Source organism: Mesoplodon mirus (genome assembly GCF_964341445.2).
Source record: "Mesoplodon mirus genome assembly, chromosome: 9".
Lineage (NCBI taxonomy): Eukaryota > Metazoa > Chordata > Mammalia > Artiodactyla > Ziphiidae > Mesoplodon > Mesoplodon mirus.
The window spans coordinates 103,279,207-103,299,419 of NC_138985.1; the positions used below are offsets into that span (position 1 = coordinate 103,279,207).

Sequence of the window (20,213 nt, forward strand, 5' to 3'; positions counted from 1 at the left end):
TAGAGAAATGGGGTCAGTTCAGAATTAGATGCAGTTGAGAAGAGGGACATCCTAACCCTAATTGGGGTCCCCCAACCCTAATTGGGTACCTCAAAAGTTTTATTTAGGAGGTAGGAGGATTATATTAGGGCTAGAGCTATCATTGGTAAAGAAACAGCAGTAAGGCAAAGAAGGGAGGTATCCGTCAATATCTGATGTTTAGTTATTTGGTGGGTCATGGAGAGGCTTTGTCTATGTCTTTTTTCTGAGCATTATTTTGCACTTTATCAACATAAAAATGTTCTTGAAACTGCCTTAGTAAGAAATAACATTTATTGGACACATTATATGCCAAACATTCCTCCAAGCTACTTACATATATTAACACATTTAATCTTCACAATCACCTTAGGAGAAAAGTTCATTTATGATTTCAGTGTACAAATAAGGAAATTAAGATATAGAGATTTACATAATTTGTTCAAGTTCATGCTACTAGTAAAGATAGAGCTAGAATTTGAATCCAGGTACCTATTTCCAGAGAATAAGTACTATTTTATATTTAAGTGCCCATCAGTACAAAGTATCTCTCCCTATGTTTTCATGCCAGAATTAAAGTTTTTATTTTTTATTTAATTAATGAATTTATTGCTGTTGGAATCATGATGACTAGTCTCAGAGCATCTCTGCAATTCACTAGTAGGAAAAGTCAGGGAGCTGTAGGAAAGGCTGCATTGCTGTGACTATGGATAGAACCAAGAAGCCTTGAGCCTTTGGGAGATTGGAAATGAGCTAAGCTATTCTGGAAAGCTGCAGACAGGATGAGGGGAAGCAGGGAGGTCATGTAGAGGAGAAGTACATACATGGGATTTAGGATCAAATAGACTGGAATCGGAATCCTTGAACCAACCATCATTCACTAGTTGTATGGCTTTAAGTAAGTCTCCTAATGTTAAGCTTTTACTCTGTAAAATAAGATAAAATGTATCCACCCCAGGGTTTTTTTTTTCCTGTGAAAATTAAAAAACATTTTAAAAGTACCTAAAGTGCTTAGTACAGTGTTTGTACAGTATGGAACTCTAGTACCACATGGTAGGCTAAGTGATTAATGTGGTAAATATTGATATTATCGGACACTGGTGTCTTGAAATCTCCATAACCACACCAAGTTTCCATTAATCAGCTGGGTTGTATCCCTGATTCTCCTCTCTCTGTGTTTCAGGTGTATTTCATTTGTTATTGAAGACACTGAAGACCTAAGTCATCTTTTCTATTTATTATACCTGAAATCCAGTTACCAGTCCTATATGGGGACTCTTGATTGCTCCTCAGCGGGTGATAATGGAAGCACACTGCTTCTTACCGTAAGTGATGGGGAGCAGTCTACTCTGTTAAGGCTTCAAGGCTGGGGCTCAACACTCCTTGTGGAAATTCTAAAAAACTTGTGCTGGTCAGGAAATCCTGATTTGACGGTGAAGGGGAGCTCAGCTACTTGGATAAAACTTAACTACACGTTCTTATGTTTAACGTGTCCGGAAAGGAAAAAGTTTTATGTTATAAAATTATATCTTACATACATATAAAAATAGACCTGTAAATTTTTCTTAATGTTTTTTTTTTTTTTTTGTGGTACACGGGCCTCTCACTGTTGTGGCCTCTCCCGTTGTGGAGCACAGGCTCCGGACGCGCAGGCTCAGCAGCCATGGCTCATGGGCCCAGCCGCTCCGCAGCATGTGGGATCTTCCCAGACCGGGGCACGGACCCGTGTCACCTGCATTGGCAGGCGGACTCTCAACCACTGAGCCACCAGGGAAGCCCTGTTCTTAATGTTTTTAAGATTCATCCAAAACTGCTAGATGTGATGGTATTTTATTTTTCATTGCTGTATTATATTTCAATATGAATTCACACTGGTTTATTCTTTTCTTGACACACATTTGAGTTATTTCTAGTTTTCTGCTATTTTGAACAGTGTTACTGTAAATGTACTTGTACCACATACCTTAGAAAGTATTCTTGTATATATATATGTGATACATATTCTGTATATATGTGTGTGTGTGTGTGTGTATTGGTATATTCACATATCGTTTTATATCTGTAAGTACACCTCTTGGTATATAACTAGAGCATATAATTAGGAGTGGAATTGCTGGGTCATAGAGCATGCAAATGTTCACTTTTACACACCCTCCAGCAATTTATGAGTTCTCCCAACACTGGGTATTGTCAAGCTTTTTAATTTTTTTGCTGATTAACTGTCAAATATCTTATTATCATTTTAATTTTATTACCTTTACTAGTAGTGATGATTAACATCCTCTGCCCCCATCCTCCTCTTCCTTCTCCTTCTGACAGTAATGTTTCTTTTGGGAAAAACTCTTTTATGTCTTTTGAAAATTTTGTGTATTAAATTTTACAAATATTGCTTCATAGAACTTCTATAAATGCTCTAGATGTTACTTGTTTTTCAGTTATATATGTTGAAAATATCTTCGGTTTTACGAAATGGATAGAGCCATGGAGATGGATGGTAGTGATGATTGTGCAACACGAATGTAGTTAATACTGCTGAATTGTACATTTAAAGATGGTTAAGATGGTAAATTTTATGTTATGTATATTTACCACAATTCTAAGAAATGAAAAACAGCAAAACTGAGATTTGACTTTGATAGTCTTCAAGTAATACTAAGGTGAAAATGCTAAGTTTTTAGGAAGTGTATTATGTAATGTTATAATTATCTTACTGAGACAGTGGAGTCTGCTGTAAACTGTAATTACCAGAGAGTTAAGGGAGATGAAGGTCATGCCCACAGTTGTTCTTGGAAAAAATTTGTAGGGGACACGTAGTATATGGTTAAACAAGGCTTCTAGGTGTACTGTGGGTGTGTTGTGGGGAAAACAGCTTGTGTGTGTGTGTGTGTGTGTGTGTGTGTGTGTGTGTGTGTGGATTGAAATGGATAGTCAAGAACTCTTCTAAGGAAGAGCAAAAATAGGGACAATGTAGTTTTCCTTATGCCATCTTCCAGCATCCACTGTTGAAACTGACAGAGTCCGGCACCAAACAGGTGGACTGCCTATTTTCAGAGTCACCTCCCTATGGTGACAATGGCAGCAACACCACCAGCTCAGTGGGCTGGTGAGACTTTGTGGCAGTAGGAACTGTGATTGACCTGTTTGGTTGATTAGCCGCCATGTGTATACTTGCAGGAAGATGTCTGAGAATGGAAACCTAGAAGAAGAACGGACATCCTGTGATTCATTGATCGGAGTTTTGGAGTGATATGAATATGAATATTTACAAAAAAGTTGTTATTTTGTACCTCAAGCACAGGAAGACTAATGCTGTCTCTTGAGCTTTATTATTAGGCATATATACATTTAAATGTATATATTACAGGAATTCTTTCAAGACATTTCATGAGAAAACTAGAAATTGAAAGAGACCTGATGTTTCCTCTTATCCCCAAAGTCAGAATTCCTGAAAGGATGGTCAGTTTTCACTGCCTCCTCTATCTTCCAGTTACTCCTTACTCCCTCCAGTCTGAATTCCACCACAACTACATCCCCAAGTAATGACTTCTACTCAGTAGATTAAATGAACGCCATTTGGTCTTTATATTGCCTGATCTTGCAACAGGGGCCCATATCATGCTATGTTATATACTCTTTTTCTTGGCCTCCATGATTCTACATTCTCCTGGTTTTCCTTCTTTCTCTCTGCCCTCTCCTTTATTTACTTCTCCTCTGCCTATTCCTCAAATTCTGTACTTTTCCCTCTTCTCTTAGTCTCATGATTTCAGTCACCAAGTTCATGAAGATGATTCCCAAGTCTTAACCTGAGCCCCAATCTCTACTGAGCTTCAGATCGGTGTGTCTTCTGACTAGTTTCACTTTTCACTGAGATGCTCCACAGACCGTGCAGTGTCGACATGCCCCTGAGTGTATTAATTGCCATCCTCTGCTAAAAACATGTTCATCCTCTTGAGTTCCCTCTCTCTGAATGGGAAGACCATCTATTTAGTTGCCCAAATCATGAAATGAGGGTATTATCCTTGGCTTCTCTCTCTCTCCTCCTTCCCATTCAATAAAACTCCAAGTCATGATGATTCTGTCTCCTCAGAGCTTATCAAACCTGTCTTCTCCTCCACGTTCTCCCTGCTACCCTGTATCCAGTCACCATCTGCTCTCTCCTGGACCTCCTCAACAGTCTCTAAAGAAACCTCTCTGCCATAATCTGGCTTTAACAGTTTTCCACTCTTAGTCAGAATGATCTTTCTAAAATGCAGACTTGATCATATCATTCCCTTGATGAAATATTTTAGTAACTTTCCATTGCTCTTAAGATAAGTTTTGGGCTCCTTAACATGGTCTATGTGTCTTTGCACGTTCAGTTTTTCAGCAGATGTTGTTGAGTGCTTACCATGTGCCAGAGACTCTGCTAGGCACTTGGGATATAGGTTCTGGTTTTTCAGTACATCTTATGACACTACATCTGCTAGCCCCCTAGCACTGTCTGCTGGCAACATTAAACTTTTGGTTCTTTATATACTCTCTTTTGGATTCAAGTCTTCACTTATTCACCTGACACATATTTATTGAGCATGTAGTATGTACAAAGCACTAATAGAACCACCTCCCCTTTCCCAAGCACATATATATTCCTGTATACTCTCTTCTTTTGTTTTTGTTTTGATGGGGACCATTTTTTTAAGTCTTTATTGAATTTGTTACAATACTGCTTCTGTTTTATGTTTTAGTTTTTTGGCTGTGAGGCATGTGGGATCCTAGCTCCCTGACAAGGGATCGAACCTGCACCCCCTGCATTGGAAGGTGAAGTCTCAACCACCAGACTGCCAGGCAAGTCCTATATTCCTGTATACTCTCTTTAACTAGATAATTCTGACTCATCCTTTGGGTCTCTGGTTAAATGTTACTTTTTTCAGGGAAATTTTCCTGCCAGTTCTCCTTCCCTGCCCCAGTTGGCTCTAGGTGCCCCATATCTATGGTCTCATGATACGGTCTCATATTTTATCCTTGAGGGGAAAGTGCATGATAATGCACTTGTTTGCTTTCCCTCCTAGATTCTGTGAAATCATGGAAGCAGGGCTGAGTCTGTCTTCATCACTGCTGTAACTGCAGCTCATCCATACTGCTTAGAACACTGCAGTATGACATTAGGCTTCTAGGTTTGTTGGGTTTTTGCAATTTCTGCATTTGTAGGGTCCACAAAATATTCCTAATCGGTTAAAAATTTGTGTTGTATTCTTCATGTTAATTAACACATTTGCTATTGTAGTTTTCAATAAGGAAACTTTAAGTGCTAGACCATTTCTGAAGATATTAATTCCCGATTAGAAAGCTTCATATCTTAAATAACCACCCTGGAGTATGAATTATGACTCTAGTACTTCAGATGGTAGCTAACCGCCCCCTAGTTTGTGATAGAGTTAATTTATATTCACATACATATCACCACTACTGTGTTATTTTAAGGTACATTACCACTCAGACAAGGTGACAATCCAGAATTCACAGAATGCACAGAATAAGCCTGCTTGGGGAATAACTAGAAGGACCCCCTAGGAGAACTCTATGATATATACCCTAATCTGAAGAGTTAGGGCCTGGAGGTGAGGTGTGGCTGTGGAGCTTGGAGAAGGGATGCTGTAGAGCCTGTGGGAAGGCTGTCAGGTTCTAGCACAGAGATCCGAGGGAGATGCTCACACTTGGCTTTCACATTGTGCAGTGGCTCATTGAATAAATTAGAAGTCCTTCTGCTGAGGACAGTCATTCAATTGGGTAGGGAGGACATGACTTCATTTCTATCAAGCTGCCACAGCACCAGGCAGAAGAAACACTATGTTCAGTGATCAGACTTTCTGCTCAGGTTGTCTGTAGCCTGGCAAAACAGAACCAGAGAAAATAAAATACTTCCCCCATCTTCCTTCATGAAATCTTACAATATTTAATGCTTCCAACATCTATCAGGTCCCATCACAACTTCAAATGTGGGGTAAAAGACTTGCTAACATCCTACTTCAAAGTTTAATATATAGCAAAACAAAAACAAAAACAAAAAAAAACCAATGGATGTGTGAGAATATAATAACTTAAAATAAGATGAGCATTATGAAAAAAAATGATCCAATGCCTGTCTGTGAAATAAAGTCATTATAAGTCATAGGAAATGTTAGAAAACATCTCACTTATGTTTTCATTCAGAGTTTAGAGAACACTGATTTTATAAAAAGAATATGACCTAATATAATGAAATTAAAAAACAAATGCTTCAAGATTTAATTATTGATTTAAAAAAATCAGTGGAGGGCTTCCCTGGTGGCGCAGTGGTTGAGAGTCCGCCTGCCGATGCAGGGGACACGGGTTCGTGCCCCGATCCCGGAAGATCCCACATGCTGCGGAGCGGCTGGGCCCGCGAGCCATGGCCGCGGAGCCTGTGTGTCCGGAGCCTGTGCTCCGCAACGGGAGAGGCCACAGCAGTGAGAGGCCCGCGTACAGCAAAAAAAAAAAAAAAAAAAAAAAAAAAAATCAGTGGAGGGAAGAGGTCTGAATAGCAGATTAGATACTCCAGAAAAAAATGAGAATATTTGAAGATATTACTAAAATATTAATTCAGAATTCATAGAAAAAAGGAAAAAAGAAATGTGATTAGAGGAGAGAGAAAGAGAGATGTGATGTCAGATCTAGCAGGTCATTTACATATGCTGTGGTTTACAGAAGAGAAAACACGAAAACTTAATAAGCAGCAGTAATAACCAAAGAAATTGTGGAAGAAAATGTAATTGAAAAGGCTGAAAGTCAGGCAAAATCAATGAAATTAGATTCAAACCTGCATAATTCTAGTGATTTGTTTTAATTTTAAAAAGTAGGTAAAATACATTCCAGAGGCTTCTAGGTAGAAAAACCTAAGAAGGAGGTAAAAAAAATCTTCAGATTTTTTTAAAAAAAATTCTAAATCCCAGAAGACCATAAATTGATATCTAAAGTTCTGATGGAGAACCATTGTGATCTAGGAACTAAGTCAAGTGCAATACAGAGTTTGATTTGTAATTGCTCATGGGCTGTGGCTGTTAGACCTCCACCCAGCCCCCACTCTCTCCATACTGGGAGCTCTCAGAGCCTCTTTGTGGTCTCCAGACTATAGGCCTAACGGATAGGAAGCTTAGTAAGATGAAAGAGTCTACCCTTCTCTCTAGTTTGGAAACTCAGCAACTTTCAGGAGGATTCTGCAGGGCTATGTGCACCAGTAGATAATAGTCCCACATTACATTCTGAGTTATTCAGCCTAAATAGCACCTTCTTAGGCGTTTATCTCATGGTTCTTTGTCTCAGTTCCTCATTTCTTTTCTGCTCAAACAGAAAAATACTCTCTCATATCCCATTAGGGAGAGGCTGCAAATTGGTAGCAGAGGTTACAAACTGGTGGCCCACAGATTGCAGCTATATTCTGTTTGATCTGTTAAACAGAAAGAAATTTGAATTAACATTTTGAAGCTTTGGAGATTTCAGTAGCTATCCAGGTATCTAGAAGATCTGACACTGCTGAAAACACGTTCCCTCCGGGCAGTCGTTTATTGAAGCAGGGGCTGGGGCTCGCTCGGGCTGCCTCCTATCTCACCGTCTCACTGGGAGGAATCCAGTTACTGTACAAGCTATTATCCTGTTTACATGGCCATTGTGTTTTCCTGGAGTAGAGCAAGAGTCGTTTCAAGTCTCCTGAAAGAGGGGAAACAAAAAGTGGAAGGAAGAGTCTATACGCTTTCAGAAAAATGGGAGAGAACATCTGTCTCTGCAAAAAGTAAACAATAGTTTATGTATTGAAAATGCAAAATGTGTCTTCACCAAAAAATAAAACTTAAATACAGTTACGAAACACATTAAAGAACATCTGCTCTGTAGAGAAGACATATGATGAAAACTCAATTAACTGAAAGGAAGAACTCAATGTTCCATGATTAATGTCTGAATGAAAAGAGAATGTTTACCAAATGCTTTTGTGGAAAAGTGGCCGTAAAATCCTTTACAGACAATGAATTTCTTTAAGATTGTCTGCGAAATAAAGGAGAAATTATATGACTTCAACAGAATCAAACATTCATGAATATATTATAGCCAGAAGTACTGTCGCTTAGAATATTGCCTGAGCACTTGCTGGAGAGGAATTAATCTGTGGTGTTTTATAATTGCAGCAGATGAAAGCAAGGGTATAAATAATAATTACAAGTAGCTAGCTATATTTACTTGTGGTATTGATTGAAAAGGTTATGCAACCAATGCATTTATTAAAATGGTACCCATGATATCTACAACTTCAAGAAATGATCTATATCTGTGTACTAAGAAAAGCTTTGATATTTTACTATAGAAAGTTCAAATTAGTAAGCGTGACTGGGGGAAATTCTGTGATGGTAGGTGTTAAAGTCAGACTTATTACTGAATTTAAACCATGGTGGCAACATTTCGCAATGGCAAAGAACTGAAACCTGCTCATTGCATCATTCGTCAAGAAACCCACTGTGCTAAAATATTCATGGATGTGGTAATTAAAGCTGTGTACCAGACAGGCTTGAAAAGTCTGGAACTACAGAAAAAAACAGGGCTTTGTGTGAATAGGATTCACTGCACGATAGTCTGTTGTACTCCATGCATCTACTAAGCAACATTAGAAATTAACAAAGGAACATATACACTGAGATTTAAAATATACCATATTTCACTGACTCTGAGAAACACATTTTTTTTCTCATTATGACATCTCTGGATTTAGGATGTATCATAGTTACTGATAAGAAAGCATTGTTTGATTGACAGCTTTGAATTTTTCTTCTTTTGTAGTGTGTAAAATAAGGATGTATCTTACAATTGATGCTATTTTAGAATCTATGAAATATGATGGTAAGAAAGTACCATAAATTTAAGCCATTAAAGTTTTAAACTTTGATAAACTAGATAAATCACTACACAAATATAACTTATCAAAATGGACTCGTGAGAAGAAAACTTGAAGTGTCTTTGCTAACAGATGGCCTTAAGATTTTGGAAATTGTAAAGCAAAACTGCAAGAAAATGTTTTTTAAACGTGGCAATTTTGGTGTTAATGATTTCTGTGAAATCATTTTTGAGGAACACTATTCCTTGGCTTCTTGAATTGGCCAGATACACAATTATAAAGGTAAGACCTGCAGATTTTGTGGTGATGGCTGGTGTAAACAGCGAATTAACTTCAGTGGAGGTACATTAAGCCACAAATTTCATCATTTTGTTTGGTGATGGATATTGTGTGTAATTCTGCCAAAGTTAAACCTCAGAGATCTTTCCCCCTCCTTCTGAGTGAAGAAATACACCTTTCCTTTATACGTTTTTATAGTAATGTGGCTTATAAACCAGTGGTTTACAAACTCAAATGCCTATAGGTACTTGACAATGAATATACTGAATGAAGTTAACCAAGCATAAGACAAACACTTGCCAGAACTATATGAAACTTTTTATTTTTACTCAACTGAACACATAACACAAATGTATGATTTTGGAGACAATATTTTAAATTCATTGAAAAAATACAAATTGAAAGTTAGAAACGTTTAATTGTTACCTGTCTTTGATTTGGAACTAAAAACTTCTTTTGTGGATTGCCATTTCAGGTTAATATTGTTCATTGAGATGTAAAGTACAGAATTTATCCTTGAATCCTGTTAACAGGGAGCCATATTTAACTGCATTCTGCTTCATAAATGGAAAGTAGTTCTTTTTAAGTATAGGTTCTTCTAAATATGAATAGAACATTTGCCCAACAATTTTGAAATTGGAGAACATATATTGAAAATTAATTTTTTATAGGCTCAGAAATTTATTTCACGTCATCTGTTTCGTTTCTGAAAACTAATTTTGGCACAGAAAGTGAACTAGATTATGTAGTGCTAAGTAAATTTTCCCAAATCAGACTTTTTGTAGGACAGAGTGAATCTAATTATACAGTGGTGTGCCTCCATGTAAATGCCCCAGCAACAACATATTCAAAGTACTTAGATGACATGTAATGTCAAGTCTCTGATGCAGTATTTTAAAAACTATATCATGTAATATTTCAGGTGTACAAAAAAGAATAAAGAATAATATAATAAACACCCATCTCCTAATCCAAGAAATGAAACATTACAGTATAACTGAAACTCTTTGTACTACTCACCAGTCACATCCCCCTCTTCCATTCATGGGTTATGTATTATCATTGTATCATGAATCTTTTAGTTGCAAGTGAAAAATTCAATTCAAACTAATTTAAGCAAAAGTGGTATGTGTTGGCTCATCGCATATAATAAAGGGTTGTACAGTGAAACCAAAGCAGGCAAAGGATATAGCTGAACCTCTGGAACATCAAGAACCAAATAAAACTAGGTCTTGCCATATCTACCTCTTGTCTCTGCTCGTTTCCTCTTGTGATAGGAAATATGGCAGGAAGCATAGCCAGGAAAAGCTGCTGTATTTCATGTCTTAGAAATTTTTCTTGGATCGAGTTAGAAAAATCCCGAAGGTAGACATTGGTGGGACTAGAAAAGACCCAGCAAATTTAGTCAGAGGCAGGATCATGGTAAACATCCTAACTGGGACATGAGGAGCAGTTACCCCTAGGTGGATGTGGTTGTTCTCAGAAGAAAGAAGGTGCTGGGAAGGCACACACACACACACACACAAGCACGCACGCACGTGCACACACATCTGGCCTATTCCAACGATTCTCATTACTTCTTGCCCAATTACTGCTGCCAGGAATTTATGGCCTCCAACCTTGCCAACATTTTCCCTCTACCTTTATAACCCAATTAAAAATCTATATTTTCCAGACTAGCTGCTCTTCTGATGACCATATGTCTATTTCTAGTTCTGTCCTCAAATCTGAATTTTAGTTCTTCATTTCCAAGACTCTACTGGTGTTTTTCAACTAGGTGACATGATGTCAGTCCAGTTGCAATAAGTTCCAAACCACATTTACCAATTTCCACAAACTCAATCCAACTTCCTTCTTCAACTTCTTTATTTTTGTCAGTCATTATATCACAACACACTCACACACTGAAAGCCTCCTTGATTCTTCCTTCTCTGTCAAACACCATATCAAGACACTAGTTGATGGTGTTTTTTGAAAGCTCTGTTATATCTATTTCAGTTTCTCCATTCCTACTACCCCCATCCTACTCTCAAATCTGTCACTGCAGTTGGAGTGCAAATAGCCCAAAACCTTCACCTCCTCCCTTTCAAATCAATATTAGAAAACACTATCAGACAAAACCTTATAAAATCACTGCTATGATCATGTCTCTTCCCTATTTAAGGTTTTGTTATGACCATTAACATGAAGAAGCCTCAGCTCTTGAGCTTGGCTCTACAATCTGACCTTGACCTACCTGTACAGAATATACTATGCTTATTCTCACTTCTACCCCTTTGTTTATGTCATTTCACTTAAATTGTGATCTGAACTCTGGTCACACATTTTGTTTATGCCAAAAATTTTGACACTGAATTACATACAGCCTCTTGTCACCACTTAAATGTTCCCTATATGATGGTGTGTATTCCCCCAAGTAAATGGAAGATTCTACACTAAACAGAACATGTTTTATTATTCTTTGCATCACCCTCCGATCTTAACGTTGAAATTTCTAAGTTTATTCAATTGCAGCTCCCCTGCTATTCTGCATCTCTCCTTCTCTACCTTTTGCAAGGTATTTCTTGCAAAATACGTGAGGATAATAAAGTTCAAGGGAGAAACACATTGATAAATTTTTTATTAGGAACACTTTAAGTATGGAGAGTATGCCCTGCAGGTCCTTTTTCCTAGGAGAAGAGAGTAGCACACTTCTGGACATGGTGCTTAGTGGTGGTCTAGGATCATTGGGGTGTGTGAGACTACTTTTGGGAAAGGTCTGACACTCCACTTATTAAATTAGGAGTTTGAGATTAACATATACACACTACTATATATAAAATATATAAACAGCAAGCATCTACTGTATAGCACAGGGAACCATACTCAATATTCTGTAATAACCTATAAGGGAAAATAATCTGAAAAAGAATATGTATATATTGAATATAATATATATATTCAATTATATATATATATCACTTTGAATCACTTTGCTGTACACTGAAACTAACACAACATTGTAAATCAACTATATTTCATTAAAATTTTTTAAAAAGAGAAAAGAGAAAAAAATTTTTGTTGTTTGAGAGAGCAAAGAGATAAAAAAGTTTCTTGAGGGCACTATCCAGAGGAGTCATATGGAGAAATATGTCTCATAATTTCTCTAATGAAAAATATCAACTTATAGACTGAACAAAAGCAGCAAACTCCAGACAGATTTTATAAAAGGAAACTCACACCTAGGCACATAATGTCAAATTTCTGTAAACTAAATTAAGCATCTTAAAAACAGCTATAGGAAACTAGCACATGTCTATTAATTCACTGCTCTGAGCCCTCAGCCATTCTCATAGAGAGGAGGGATGGGAGTTATCAAGAACAGGTCCTGGGAGGAGGAAGCAGTACTCAGCAGCACCCGCAGCCGGCAGAACCAGGAGCCACTGGGGTCATGGGCTGTGCTTTGAAGCCCATAAAGATCTAGGTCTGGTATACCTTTCTCTCTGTTGAGCCATTTAGGATGTGATTTGAGGAAAGCCTTCCTGGCTAGATTCCTGTGCAGGCAGGCAGAGAATGCCGGTCTCCACAAATAGGCCTTTTAGCGAGGCTATTTTGGCAGGTTCCCCGACTAGACGGACCGGTGCTTGGTACCAGGCAAAGAAAGCACTGTCCTCGTGAGCAAGTAGAGTAGAACCAGGAGACACACACACAGGCTCTGACATCCAGGGCATCCACTGAGCAAGCATCTACCTCTCTTTTTCTCCCACTCTAAAGCAGGTGAATGTACATCTCTGAATCAGTGCATTTTCAGACAAAATGACCCATCCTCTGGTTCCTGTAGGCGTTTTAATGTAGTACCTCTTGAAGCTCAAGTGATGACATCATTGTTCTTCCAAGTTTGTCTTATCATATCTATGTTTCCATGAATATTGTGGAGGTTGAGGAGGATAATATAATTGCCATAGTAGTGAATATGTTTAAATATTATATGCTAGCACCTATTTTTTAAAAAAAATATTTATTTATTTGGCTGTGCCAGATCTTAGTTGCGGCATGCGGGATCTAGTTCCCTGACCAGGGATCGAATCCAGGGCCCCTGCATTGGGAGCACGGAGTCTTAACCACTGGACCACCGGGGAAGTCCCACTAGCACTCATGTTAAGAAATAGTAGTCCTGGGCTTCCCTGGTGGCACAGTGGTTGAGAGTCCGCCTGCTGATGCAGGGGACACGGGTTCGTGCCCCGGTCTGGGAAGATCCCACATGCCGTGGAGCGGCTGGGCCCGTGGGCCATGGCCGCTGAGCCTGCGCATCCGGACCCTGTGCTTTGCAATGGGAGAGGCCACAACAGTGAGAGGCCTGCGTACCGCAAAAAAAAAAAAAAGAAAGAAAAAAAAAATAGCAGTCATGTGAAAAACCAACCATGCTATCTTGGGATTTAGATATCATTTCATAAGAGGTGATTTCTCATGGTTTGGCTCATACCAAGCACTAGTAAGCTATAGTATACAAAGAATTTACACTGAGTACTTCACTTCTCTATTTTGTTCATTTTATCAAGACAAACCTAGACAACCAATGGCATTCTACTTGCCTAGGCCACGTGTAGAGCTTTATTATTTTATTCTACTGTGGGTGGGATCATGGATGTAAAGTAGAGAGACTTGGAGTTATACCTTAGAAAAGAAATTGGAATAGGTTTCTGAAGGCTTTATGAACAATCAGAGGCATAGTTATGAAGAGCCCGTTTCATGTCCACTCTCAACATAGATCTGGCATCCTGCGGTCCGCTCTTACCTTTAGGCTGCTCTGAGCCCGGAGCAGAATGGTCTCCACAGCTCTCTTCAGCTTGGCATTGCCTGAGATCAGGATGACTGTGTGCCCTGAGGGGCAGGCTGCCAGTATCCCTGCACAGACCATGACCCCAATCTTGTTGTGCCACAGCATCAGCAAAGGCACCGAGATGAAGGCAGCACAGAAGGACACCACATACAGGCAGAAGAAAGAGACGAGACCTGAGTGCTTTGATATGGGCCTCCAGGCTGGGGTCCCAAGAGTCTCTGGTTTTGGCCCTCCTTGTCCTCATGTGCCTCCCCAGGGAGACAATCAGCACCCCAGAAGAAACCAGAAAAAGCAAGAAAGAAGGGATGGACCCCAGGCTGCAGAAGAGGAAGGAATGAAAGAAATTGAGTTTTCTCAGTTTCTCAATTGAGTTCTGTATTGTTATTCATGAGTAGCATGGTTGCAACTGAGAAGTGAGATCTATTGAAAAAGTCCCACAAATAGAGAACAGTGCAGACACAGGAGGAAAAAATAGCACCCAGGAGCATCTGGGGGATCTTCCTGGAGATCCGGCTTGCCAAGCGGAGGAGGAAGGTGTGAAAGAAATGGACGGTCTTGGAGCAGTAGAGGAGACTAAAGCAAGTGGTGAGCCAGAGGCCAGCTTGATATACGAGCATCCAGAGCATGAGGATGGTCTGGTAGCAGAGGCTCAGCGGGTCTTTTATCCGCTGGAAGTGAGTAAGCTGGATGGCATCCAGAAAGAGCAGCCCGTGCAGGAAAAGCCAGGTGAGGCTGAGACTCAGCAGGACAAGATCACAGTTGCTCACCAGCCACCTCCTCACCACGACCCAAAAATTCATCAAGAAAATGAAGGCATTGACCAGGATCCCTACTGCAGACTCCAGGACTGAAAAGAACAGAAATGCATTCCTGACTTTATAGGGCACAGTTACAATGGCACTTAGAGTCACCATGGTGTCTCTTCTTACTTGGCTAATCTAAGACTCAAATACCACCCAGCAGAGAAGGGTAAGTGTACATTCTGTGCCACGACCTTTCCTTCACAAGACATCCAGCTCTTGCTCTAGAGCTATCCCAGAGTGAGTGCATAAAAAGTTCTGACAGTAAACTTAGAGGGATATTGCTGCTTTAGAATATCTCTTGGATACACACAAAGGCTCATCATAAAAGTAGAAGAATGATGGTTCTATCTCTTGGGTGATGCAGAAGCTTTGAATAAACCCAGGTGTTTCTGTAACAACAGCTTTCCCAGAGGACCATGGCCTGGCATCAGGGATGCAAATAAGACAAGGTTTTGATTTCCCAAGCCCAGTTTTGCATGCCCATCTGGACCCACATGAGTGGAGAGGAGAGCAGGATTTGCTTATGGGTTTTAAGGAAACTGGCAGCAGACCAAGCATATATTCTCTGTGAACTAAGGTTTGAGATGGTGCCTCTTTCCATTTGCATGCCTTCTATCACCCCTGAGGGTGACTGATCATAGACTACGTTTTTAATATAGACAAGTGCATGGTCCCTCCCCTGTATGACTAGTATGACTGCCATTGCCAAAGATTTCATTCAGTCATCATTATTATGCCAGGTACTGTGCTTGGCAAGAGGAGTATTAACATGAACAAGGCCAGCATCTTGCTATGAAGGGGTAGGGGTGGGTATCTGGCCTGGATCATTGCTGAAGCCTTACAACTGCTCTGTCTGCTTCCCACCCCCCCCATACCCCACTTTATACAAAGCAGCAATAGTGATCCTTTTAACATATAACTAAGATCATGTCATTGCTCTGTTCAAACCTTTCAGGGCCCCCCATCTCCTTCACGGTATCAGCCAAGTTTTCACAGTGGCCTAGAGGTCCTGCATACATAATCATACATAATGTCCCTTCTCAGATGTCCTCCTCTGAAGGGCGCTCTGTGTTGAGAGTGTGGGCTCTAGAACCAAGCTCTTTCAGGCCAAGGCCTGGCTCTGCTGCTTCCTCTCTGTGAGAACTTGGCAAGTGACTGAACCCTCTTCGCTCATCTCACATGAAATAGAGATGACGAACAAAATAATACCTACCTCAGTGGGTTGGGAGGATGACCCGAATTGACACATGTAACATGACTGGGATTGTGCTTGGCACATGATGTCCAATCAATAAATGCTAGTTATAGAACTATCATATGATCCAGCAGTTCCTCTTCTGGGTATATATCCAAAGGGAATGCAAAAGGATATCAATGATATGTCCTCATTCCCATGTTCATTGCAGCATTATTCACAATAGCCAAGATATGGCAACAACCCAAGGGTCTGTTAATGGATGAATGGATACGGTGGAATATTATTCAGGCATGAGAAAAAGGGAATCCTGTGATTTGCATGGACCTTGAGGACATTGTGCGAAGTGAAATAAGCCGGACAGAGAAAGACAAATAGTGCATGGTATCACTTATACTGTATGTGGAATATGAGAAAAAGAGTCAAACATAGAAACAAAGAGTAAAACAGTGATTGCCAGTGGTTGGGAGGTGGAAGAAATAAGGAGAGGTTGGCAAAAGGGTACAAATAAAGTCTGAGGATCCAGTGTATAACATACAATGTATAACACTGAATTGTATAAATAAAATTTGCTTAGAGAGTAAAACTTAAATGTTCTCACCAAATATATATAGATTTCACATGTAAGTGAAAACATACAATATTTGTTGTTCTCTGACTTATTCCGCTAAGCAGAATACTCTGCAGGTCCATCTATGTTGTTGCAAATGGCAAAATTTCATTCTTTTTTATGGCTGAGTAGTATTTCACACACACACACTATATATATATATACACACACACATCACATCTTCTTTATCCATTCATGTGTTGATTCATGGGCACTGAGGTTGCCTTCATATCTTGGCTGTTGTAAGAAAGTATGTGCATTTCTGAGAACAGTGTGAGCTTCCTGTTTGAACATCCCTGAGCTGAGATTCCTCAGTCCCTGCAACCTCACGCTCCCTCACCTACTTAATTATCTAGATGCAGAGCAAAGGGGTGGAGGGGGAGAGACAGCAGGGAAGTCCCGTGAGGCCTTGAGGAAGTAAGCCAAGACAACAGGGATGGTGAAGAGATGGCAGTTTATATGTGAAAGAGTGTATTCCTCCCGGAGAGAGAGCATTTTAATTTAGACAGGAGAGTACGGCTAAATGACTTGAGATAACAGAGATAACTGAAAGAAACAATTTAATGTTAATGGGACAGACAACTGACAGGAAACAGAGGACTGGGATGGTGGTGTTCTGAAGTAGGGCCATGGTGACGATGGAGGATATTGCCCCCAGGAAGGTACCAGGGTAGGAAGGAGCCCTGTGCTCTGATAGGTGAGACGAGGCCAGTGCTGCCTTGTAGCAGAAGGTGAGACTGGAGAGGCCGGGCTCCTGACCAAGACTGTTTCTTTCACTTCTGTGAGAATTATAATATAAAGTGATCCATGATTGGCTTCTTCTCGTCTGGCACCTGCCCCCATTCCTACCTAGGGACTGGCTTCAGTTCTTACCCTGTGGGTAGATAGTTATGGAGGTGATCTTGGGTGGCCTCGGCCTGCAGTGGCTTGAAGCAGGGTCTCAGTTCCCTGACCAGAGCTTGAAGTCAGGCCGTGACAGTGAGAGCGCTGAATCCTAGCCACTAGACCATGAGGGCCAGTGGCCAGTGAGAAGGCCCTGGCTTGTCTGCTTTGTAGAAATAAATTTCAGCAAAGAAATGGAAAGTAGTGAAACAAGTAAAGTGTTTATTAGGAGGAAAAAAGTACCTGTGAATAGGCGCACACGGGCTGGCTCAGAGAGAGAGTCGCGCCTCCGTGGTGCTTTGAATCACTTATGTGGGCATTTCTTCTGGGTTTCCTCTGGCCAGTCATCTTGCTTTGCCTGGCTCTGAGTCTGTATTTGGTTTAACTCCGGATCCTCCCCTGTGTGCCTGTGCATCTCTTAGCCAAGATCGATTCTAGCACAGAGGGCTATGGGAAGGTTGACACCACCTATTATGGGGTGGCGCCCCCTCCCTTTTTGGCCCCCAAGGAGCCTTTCTGCTCCTATGTAGTTGGGTAAGTCTCCTTGACCTCAAGAATGGAAATATATGGTCTCTTTATCTTTTATCTGGGCAGCACTCAGGTCCTCCCTGCCCCTGCCGTTATCTTTATCTTGGAGTATCTGTCCCCAGGGGACAGACTCCAGCTGCTCAGCCTGGGGCCTGTCTACCTCCTGCCTCAGAGGGTTGTCTGAGACCAGTGGGAAAGAACAGGTAAATTGCTCTTAGGAAGCATGGCACCTGCGGATGAGTCTTGCGTCTCCGAACTCCCCAGATAATCGAACTGAAGAGTCATGTATTCCCTCCCATTTTCCCAAGTCAAAGCCAGCTTGGGATCCAGAATCTTCCTATCATTACTCAACAGCTGCCACGAGGTGGCGCCAGACCACTGTGAGACCTGGAATTCCTGGCCTGTTCTCCGTGCAAGCTCACCCCAGTCGTTGATTTACTCTTGCAGTAATGTGACCCGTATGTCACAGAAGTGAAATTTTAGACACCATTTATTATGGCAGGCTGAATGTCCTTTAATCTCAGAGTTGCTGTGTGAAGAGTGTAGTGAGACTTCCATTTTACTGATGGCAAAGTGGAGTTTCAGGAAGGTTAGTTAGATATCTTGGCCAAGGTTACTAAGTGAGGAGTTAGGATGCTGATGCTTTTAGCTGGCATGTAGCCAAGAGTCCCGGGAATTCCCAAATCCAGCTCTGCCAATCACTCCGATTACATGAGAGGAGCAGCAGGGAAGTGGGGTGTAGGGCGTGTGTTACTTTGTTAAAAGCTAGACCAGCGTCTGAAAGCTCCCAAGGTGGAACTCTGGTACAACTTGGTTTGGAGCATGCAGTAGACCTAGGCAGAATCCACTCATCCAACTTGCCATTCTGTTCATGGTAGTTATTGCTAATTGCCTGCAACTATTAGTTCTCTCCTTTTCATTGCCAACAGAACCCCTGTGTTATTGGGTATGTCAATATTAACTAAAAATAAACTGCATTTCCCATCTTGCTTTCAGATAAGAGTAGCCAGTGAGACACAAGAAGAAGACATTGGGTGAGATCTTTTAGAAAGCCCTTGTCTCCTTTTCTTCTTTCTGTGCCTGAACTAAGATGTTATGGTTGGAGCTCCAACCATGAGTGAAAAGCCAAGAGAATCTCAACCCTGAAGTTTTTGAGTTCGCGAAGCCATACCAGTGGCTACCCGTGCTCCAGAGAGAGCAGAGAAAGTGAGAAAGGTAATATCTTTCTGTCTTTAAGTCACAATGCTTGGGCCACTGTGACTGGAAGCTGAACGCAATGACTAACTGATAACTTGCCTGTGAGAAGGGCTCTGAGTCCATTTGCCCATCTGGGGATGTGAAGTGAGGAAGTGGACTGAGGGAAAGGCAACCTGCCCTGTGTCTGGGTTCGTTTGTCACGAAGAGGCAGAAAACAGGAAGCGCAAGAGAGGAAACAAAAGGAAGGACGTCTCTGCTTCCTGCATTTAAAGCATATCCTGTCCGTTTTGAACTGTCAAAGGGAGGAGGGCAGAGAGGTAATGCTAGGGGAGATGAGGTTAAAGATGGTCTCACACAGCTCTTATTTCTGTTTCTCTGCCTTTCAGTTTTGCTCTTGCTACTAACCGATCCTGCTGCAAATTCTCTGTGCGTTCCATTCAGAAAGAGAATCTGGGTTGTCTGGTGCTCACACAGCAGGCGGTGTATGGAGATGCCAGTCAGTTGAAGGACTGGCTGTCTTGGGTTAGTACCCAGCCCAGGTCCAGTCAGCACAGGTGCCAGCATGGAATCTTGTGATTAGGGACATACTTGGGTCACTTTCCCCAGCAGGGACCTGTGGGTAGGGATTGCTTTAGAAGGTGCTCAGACCCCTTTTTGAGCTTTATTTTGTCCACTAATATGAATTATGGAAGAGGAGGTTTTAAGTAAAAGCTGATAGAGCTGTGAGACATTGGATGACAATCAGCCCTGTTCTGTTTCTCTGTAATGGAAAAAGGAAGAGAACACTGAGCAGCAGTGACACTTTGAGGGTCACTGTCTATCAGAGACAGGGGAGATGGTGTGACACGGAGACTCCCAGAGAGTGGAATGGCAAGGGAGTATGTGGGGGAGAGAGGCCAAGCCAGAGGAGAGGGCAAAAACGATAGCCAGAGCCTGTGTGTGGCTGTGAGACATTATTGGCGCCTTTAAGACATTCCCTATGGCATTCTTTTCACAGTTTCCCCTGG

The 20,213-nt window shown here is 41.0% G+C and overlaps 1 protein-coding gene and 1 long non-coding RNA gene across 2 annotated transcripts; one reads left to right on the forward strand and one right to left on the reverse strand.

Annotated features, from left to right (window-relative positions):
* Window positions 1–1,228: 1,228 nt before the first annotated feature.
* LOC309810529 lies at window positions 1,229–19,261 on the forward strand. The gene is made up of 3 exons (XR_014295014.1): window positions 1,229–1,343; window positions 4,743–4,842; window positions 19,006–19,261. It is a non-coding gene; the product is annotated as an uncharacterized lncRNA (long non-coding RNA).
* LOC309810767 (taste receptor type 2 member 38-like) lies at window positions 13,911–14,905 on the reverse strand (the record flags this gene model as incomplete). Its single annotated transcript, XM_082632980.1, is given in 3 exon segments — window positions 13,911–14,163; window positions 14,165–14,355; window positions 14,357–14,905. Coding segments are annotated over 3 exon segments (993 nt in total).
* Window positions 19,262–20,213: the final 952 nt, after the last annotated feature.